Below are 7,586 nucleotides of genomic sequence, written 5' to 3' on the forward strand. Positions count from 1 at the left end.
CAATAAAAATATCGGTATCGGTACTCGGTATCGGCAAGTACCAAAAATAAAAGTATCGTATCGGGCGAGTACTGGAAAAAGTGGTATCGGTGCATCCCTAATAATAATAATTATTATTATTACGTGTTTATTAAGTAACTTCAGTTGTTGTGTTATATGTGTTTAAACTATAATAATAAAATAAACTTTTCGGTGAAAAGTTTAGAAATGTTTCCTTGGCTGAACTGAAATAAAATAAGTTTAAGCTGATGTTCTACAACTGAAATAAAAATAATTTAAAGCTGAATAGAAATTTAACAAAAAAACGACAATGACAAGCACATAAAATTACTAAAGTTTAAACTATATTTAAAATGAAAACCGAAAATATCAAACTAAAAGCTCATTTAAAATATTATAATAGTATTATATAATATTATAATACTATGTAAGTAATACTAAATAACAAAAAATAGTATTCATATGTTTAAAAGGTTGCTTCAGATGTTCTATGATATGTGTTTTAAAATATAATAATAACATAATAGAAGAAAATTAAAAAATGTTTTCTTGGCAACTAACTGAAATAAAGTAAGGTTATTGTTCAAACTAAAACTGAAATGCAAATGATTTCAAGCTTAATAGAAATATAAAAAATCTAATAAATGACAAAAGCACAACAACATTTCTAAAAATTTAAATTTAAACTGAAAGTATATAAGTAAAAGCTAATTCAAAACATTACATACTATAATAGTATAGAATTAATATTAAAACAACAAAAATTATTATTACAAATTTAGTTTGTTGCTTTGGTTTTTGTTCCATATGCGTTTTAAAATACACTTGACATTTTCACTACATCAACAAATGATGCAAATGATGAATAAATGGGAATAGCTAAGAGATTAGGCTCCAAGGATTTTGGGGTCCAAGAGGGATATGAGGGATATGATCACAGAAATTCAACTGATTGTCTGTGTTTCTTGCTCGTTCCCTCAGGTATCGAGATGTTCCATCAGTCTCTAGAACGGGCGGAGGCAGGCGATAACATGGGCGCTCTGGTTCGCGGTCTGAAGAGGGAGGACGTCAGGAGAGGCATGGTGATGTGCAAACCGGGATCCATCCAGCCACACCAGAAGGTCAAAGCTCAGGTGTGTGAATTGTAAAACCATAAACAGCAGTTCAGCAGCTCTGTGCTACTTCACAAGCCAATCAATCATTTAAACTCTGTCTTCAGGTCTACCTCCTGAGCAAAGAGGAGGGCGGCAGACACAAGCCGTTCTGCACAAACTTCATGCCGATCATGTTCTCTCACACCTGGGACATGGCTTGTATAGTAGAGCTGCTTCCGGGGAAGGTACGTTTTAGCTGTGCAAATACTGAATATATCAGCACCAGAAATATTTGCTCTAAATTCTCTCTGTCTCTTGTCTTGATAGGAGATGGTGATGCCGGGAGAGGACGCGTCTCTGATCCTGGCCCTCAGACAGCCCATGGCTCTTGACAGAGGCCAAAGGTTCACACTCAGAGACGGCAACCAAACCATCGGCACGGGACTGGTCACAGAAATCCTCCCCATGACAGAGGACAACAAATACAACTGGGGCTGAGAAAGATGACAGGAAAAGAGGAAACTCTTTGAGACTCTGGTGTCCGAAGCCTTTTTGGACTGAAGTTCTAGAAATGTCACTCTAGAATTGAATTGTGGCCCTGTTTATATTGCAAAATTAAATCTGTTTGCTAAGGAGGATGTCTTTGTCCTGATTGCTGATGTCTTTGCAAACCCTTAAAAATGTGCCCACCAATTTTCTACATGAAGAAGCAAGTAACGTATCACTCAGATTAGAAATGTGGAACAATTTGCGTCCATTTCAGCACGTCACAATGTTCGAAACATGCTCTGCTTTCATTATCCTCTGTCTCATCTCAGCTGTCAATTATTCACAAAGGGAAAACCAGTACATTTGAGGAAAGTTTCCAAATGTAAACTGTACTTGGCTTGTCATTCCATGCTGCTCATCTACAGAAACACATTGTGCTCTTTTGCTGTCTGTTTTCCGGTCATCTGTCTAAAAAATGTAATAAAATGTATTCAATAGATCTGTAGACTCAGCCTTGTGTCTGCTTTGCATTTAACCACCTTTCAACGAGAAAAAAATGTAGTGATCATTTGTTCATTTAGGGCTATTATATATTTTTGAGGTGGTGTCAAACATATGTTGTAACACTGAGAAGCCAGTTTTTCGAATGTTCAAGTTATTGCTTTAAAGTGCGATGTTTAAATCTAAACATTTGAGTGTAGTGGTGAATGATTGTGTGTAAGAAGGCAAAATTATGAAAAAGCTAGGTCTGTTCTGAATCTGTTTGAATTTGCTTTTCGACAGTAAACTCATTCATGAAGTCTCTAGTGTTTTAAAATATAATAATAACATAATAGAAGAAAATTAAAAAATGTTTTCTTGGCAACTAACTGAAATAAAGTAAGGTTATTGTTCAAACTAAAACTGAAATGCAAATGATTTCAAGCTTAATAGAAATATAAAAAATCTAATAAATGACAAAAGCACAACAACATTTCTAAAAATTTAAATTTAAACTGAAAGTATATAAGTAAAAGCTAATTCAAAACATTACATACTATAATAGTATAGAATTAATATTAAAACAACAAAAATTATTATTACAAATTTAGTTTGTTGCTTTGGTTTTTGTTCCATATGCGTTTTAAAATACACTTGACATTTTCACTACATCAACAAATGATGAGGATTTCTCATAAATGGGAATAGCTAAGAGATTAGGCTCCAAGGATTTTGGGGTCCAAGAGGGATATGATTCGGCTTTACACAGAAATTCAACTGATTGTCTGTGTTTCTTGCTCGTTCCCTCAGGTATCGAGATGTTCCATCAGTCTCTAGAACGGGCGGAGGCAGGCGATAACATGGGCGCTCTGGTTCGCGGTCTGAAGAGGGAGGACGTCAGGAGAGGCATGGTGATGTGCAAACCGGGATCCATCCAGCCACACCAGAAGGTCAAAGCTCAGGTGTGTGAATTGTAAAACCATAAACAGCAGTTCAGCAGCTCTGTGCTACTTCACAAGCCAATCAATCATTTAAACTCTGTCTTCAGGTCTACCTCCTGAGCAAAGAGGAGGGCGGCAGACACAAGCCGTTCTGCACAAACTTCATGCCGATCATGTTCTCTCACACCTGGGACATGGCTTGTATAGTAGAGCTGCTTCCGGGGAAGGTACGTTTTAGCTGTGCAAATACTGAATATATCAGCACCAGAAATATTTGCTCTAAATTCTCTCTGTCTCTTGTCTTGATAGGAGATGGTGATGCCGGGAGAGGACGCGTCTCTGATCCTGGCCCTCAGACAGCCCATGGCTCTTGACAGAGGCCAAAGGTTCACACTCAGAGACGGCAACCAAACCATCGGCACGGGACTGGTCACAGAAATCCTCCCCATGACAGAGGACAACAAATACAACTGGGGCTGAGAAAGATGACAGGAAAAGAGGAAACTCTTTGAGACTCTGGTGTCCGAAGCCTTTTTGGACTGAAGTTCTAGAAATGTCACTCTAGAATTGAATTGTGGCCCTGTTTATATTGCAAAATTAAATCTGTTTGCTAAGGAGGATGTCTTTGTCCTGATTGCTGATGTCTTTGCAAACCCTTAAAAATGTGCCCACCAATTTTCTACATGAAGAAGCAAGTAACGTATCACTCAGATTAGAAATGTGGAACAATTTGCGTCCATTTCAGCACGTCACAATGTTCGAAACATGCTCTGCTTTCATTATCCTCTGTCTCATCTCAGCTGTCAATTATTCACAAAGGGAAAACCAGTACATTTGAGGAAAGTTTCCAAATGTAAACTGTACTTGGCTTGTCATTCCATGCTGCTCATCTACAGAAACACATTGTGCTCTTTTGCTGTCTGTTTTCCGGTCATCTGTCTAAAAAATGTAATAAAATGTATTCAATAGATCTGTAGACTCAGCCTTGTGTCTGCTTTGCATTTAACCACCTTTCAACGAGAAAAAAATGTAGTGATCATTTGTTCATTTAGGGCTATTATATATTTTTGAGGTGGTGTCAAACATATGTTGTAACACTGAGAAGCCAGTTTTTCGAATGTTCAAGTTATTGCTTTAAAGTGCGATGTTTAAATCTAAACATTTGAGTGTAGTGGTGAATGATTGTGTGTAAGAAGGCAAAATTATGAAAAAGCTAGGTCTGTTCTGAATCTGTTTGAATTTGCTTTTCGACAGTAAACTCATTCATGAAGTCTCTATTATGACATTTACTTGAATATTATTACAGCAATAAAACGATAAACAATGTTCAGGAAGTTCTTGACGATTGCAACCCAGATGGTGAATTTCACAAAGAAACGTCATGGTCATATATTAAAACTGAGACTTCAAACTAAATTACATTAAAAAAATTACTACTGTGATGTAATTTCATATAAATATGAAAAATCATATAAATGTGTAATTAATTCAAATTAATTTCATATATGTAAAATGTTACTATTCAAATAATTGCATTAATTATTTAGAAGTAATACATTTAAATAATGAATTTAAATTTTGAAGTAATATATGACTAGGACATTTCTTGACATTTTTGTGATATTTACCAGTTTATCTCTAAATACAATATACATTTTTCTCCACCCAGATCGCATCAGCTAAAAGCAGTTTGAACAGAACATCTTAAAAGCAAATAGGTATTTTAGTGTAGGCCTATTTTTGCGACTTTGGAGCCCCCTATAGTTAATTAAGTGGATTTCACTGTTGCAAATATACCAGTCATAATGGCTGTTCACGTGCATTTGTTGCTGCCGTAAAGCAAACCGCCCGTTTCGCGGAAATTCGTACCCGCTCACCAAACGTACAAACACCCAGAACAGACGCTTAAGGGGGCCAAAAGAAAGAATCAGAAGGCAAAAACTGATATTTCAAGGTAAAAAAAAAAAAATGTGCGAGAGGAAATTCGCAACCTTTTAAAATTCTGCCATGCGAAATTTCGAGTGAAATTCAGGATTTGATTGGATAGTGAAACGTGGGTTGTGTGTCATTATTTCTATGCAGTGATGAATTGTGCCCTACAAGTCTATGAAGCAAGTAAATAAACCATTTTGATTTCAAGTTCAAGGTTGTTTTTGATGTATACAATTATATAATTGATATAGGCTATTTATTATCTAAGCTGTCATCCAGTAGCTGCTCTCCAAGGTTTAAATTTTAAAAAGAAACTCTCAGTTCTCTCTTTTAATTGCAATTTGACTGCTGTTGTCCATTTCTCTGCATCTCTTTCATTCACACTGTCTTCCTCCATCCATCTCTGTCTGAAACGAGACTGGGATTCCATTCATCTGCTCGTATGAATCTGAAACAAGCGTTTACACACACTTAATCACATGTAAAGAGACACACATGTCTTCAACATATAACACATAAAAAACACTCACTCACCGTCCTCCGTGGTGCCATGGGCTGCTGTGGCATGTCTTCAACATATAACATAAAAAACACTCACTCACCGTCCTCCGTGGTGCCATGGGCTGCTGTGAAGTCTGTTGTTATATAGACAGTCTGGCCCTGTCATCATTTCATACGACTCTGGAAGGAAAGAAAATGACAGTTCGTACAGTATTTCATACCGTACATGTGCATATAATCACACAGTGAAATCTTTACCAGTGTCTGTGTGGTCCAGAGCAAGATCTTGTTTCCATCTTCATCAGGATTGTTGTAGTCTATGGCATATTTAAGAGAGATTACCACACATTCATTTGTCTAATATATATTAAAGTTAATAGCATATCAGATCCACGTGTTTGATCCCTCACCCTGGTCTTCAGAGGCGTGTCGGAGTTTCAGTGTCTGTTTGCGAGGTTGAGCATATAAACACCCCTCCATATCCTCATACGACTCTCCATCTGGAGAGAAATCAAAACAGACCCCAAATACAACTCGGGTCATGTCCTTTTCTTCAGGACTCCAGTCTAAACTACATTAAGAACTTCATATAGAGGAGCTTTAATAAGCAGTCAAAGCTTTGGAATATATAGTGATCATGTTTATTAATTAGGAACAAATATGCTATGAACAATTTCAGACCATTTTTTGCCAGTGTCCTCTGTAGAGCTGTATAATACAGGGTTATTATCTTTAGCTAAATCTAAAAGTTTTGCTAATTGAAATAAATCCAATAAATAAATATAGAAATATTGGATGAAAAACCTAAACGAAAAGAAAATGAGAAATGTCAGTTGAAGCATTAAATAAAAAAGTTAAAAATTAAACTTAAGTTGAATATAAGTATGAATTAAACCTAAATAGTAATATTTAAAAATAATAATAAAAATTATTAAAAATCAACCTAAAATTCAACTATGCTTTGCAGTGTACTGAATGTAATATTTTATATATAAAAATGTATATAAAGTATTGTATTCTCACTCACCCGTCTCTGTCAAATTGCTAGGCAGTTGTAGAGTGTTGTGATGTTCCTGTGGCCCCGCCACTTCCTCTTCCCCGATTGCATCTGGGTTAAGATAATCTAAAACCAACAACCATTTAATTGCACAGTAAAACCACTCACATAATTACTGTTGATCAGGATATACCTTCATCTGCAGAAACATAGTATGCGACTTTGTCTTGATTGCTGTAGATAGCTGCTTCTACATTCTCATATGATCTGTCGAAACAAACAACAAAATAGTGACTGTGCTTTTTAGGGTTTATTTTTGTGGCATTTCAATCGTCTTTTTCATAGAGATATTATGTTGAAAACTATGATTTGAGATTTGAACACTCACTGTAGTATTTTACCCTTCTTGTTGTTTTCAGCGCTCTCCATATACCTCGGAGTACCGCTCTCAATGTACCTGTGACAACACACACATTCAAAAACATGAAATAACCATCTTCTTTAATTGTAAGTTTCCAGGACAAAAATGAAGGGCATGGCTTGATTTAATAGTAACAGTAAAAGTTCACCCAAAAATGAAAATAAGCTGAAAATTTACTCACCCGCAGGTCATCCAAGATGTAGATGAGTTTCTTTGTTCATCAGAACAGATTCATAGAAATGTAGCATTACATCAGTTGCTCATCAATAGATCCTCTGCAGTGAATGGGTGCCGTCAGAATGAGAGTCCAAACAGATGATTAAAACATCACAATAATCCACACCACTCCAGTCCATCAGTTAATGTGAAGCCAAAAGCTGTGTGTTTGTAAGAAACAAATACATCATTAAATTGTTTTTAACTTTAAACCTTTGCTTATGCAAATATGTTAATATTGTGATGTTTTAATCAGCTGTTTGGACTCTCATTCTGACGGCCCCCATTCACTGCAGAGGATCTATTGGTGAGTGATGAAATGCTAAATTTCTCCAGATCACTTCCAATGAAGAAACAAACTCATCTACATCTTGGATGGCCTGAGGGTGAGTACATTTTCAACCAATTTTATTAAAATGTATTAAGTTATTTCTGATAAAAGTGTACATTTTGGCAAACATTTACCCATTTTACACAGAAAGAGGTATTGGAAAACCCAATGTCGGTGTACGTGG

At 36.0% G+C, this 7,586-nt stretch overlaps 2 protein-coding genes across 2 annotated transcripts in view; both read left to right on the forward strand.

Moving 5' to 3' along the window:
• Positions 1 to 2,078, forward strand: part of LOC107659578 (elongation factor Tu, mitochondrial-like) — an 8,823-nt gene extending 6,745 nt beyond the window's left edge. Inside the window, exons 8-10 of the mRNA XM_016448582.1 lie at positions 982 to 1,133; positions 1,220 to 1,339; positions 1,422 to 2,078. Of these exons, the coding sequence (XP_016304068.1) occupies positions 982 to 1,133; positions 1,220 to 1,339; positions 1,422 to 1,592 (443 nt within the window). The 3' untranslated portion in view covers positions 1,593 to 2,078. The remainder of the gene's footprint in view (positions 1 to 981; positions 1,134 to 1,219; positions 1,340 to 1,421) is intronic.
• A 603-nt stretch (positions 2,079 to 2,681) lies between these two features.
• Positions 2,682 to 3,970, forward strand: LOC107659579 (elongation factor Tu, mitochondrial-like). Its single transcript, XM_016448583.1, has 3 exons — positions 2,682 to 3,025; positions 3,112 to 3,231; positions 3,314 to 3,970. Exons 1-3 carry the CDS (start codon positions 2,762 to 2,764, stop codon positions 3,482 to 3,484), a joined length of 555 nt encoding a protein of 184 aa, XP_016304069.1. The 5' UTR covers positions 2,682 to 2,761; the 3' UTR covers positions 3,485 to 3,970.
• Positions 3,971 to 7,586: the final 3,616 nt, after the last annotated feature.

This window comes from Sinocyclocheilus anshuiensis, unplaced genomic scaffold, assembly GCF_001515605.1.
Source record: "Sinocyclocheilus anshuiensis isolate Anshui unplaced genomic scaffold, SAMN03320099.WGS_v1.1 scaffold1277, whole genome shotgun sequence".
Taxonomy (NCBI): domain Eukaryota; kingdom Metazoa; phylum Chordata; class Actinopteri; order Cypriniformes; family Cyprinidae; genus Sinocyclocheilus; species Sinocyclocheilus anshuiensis.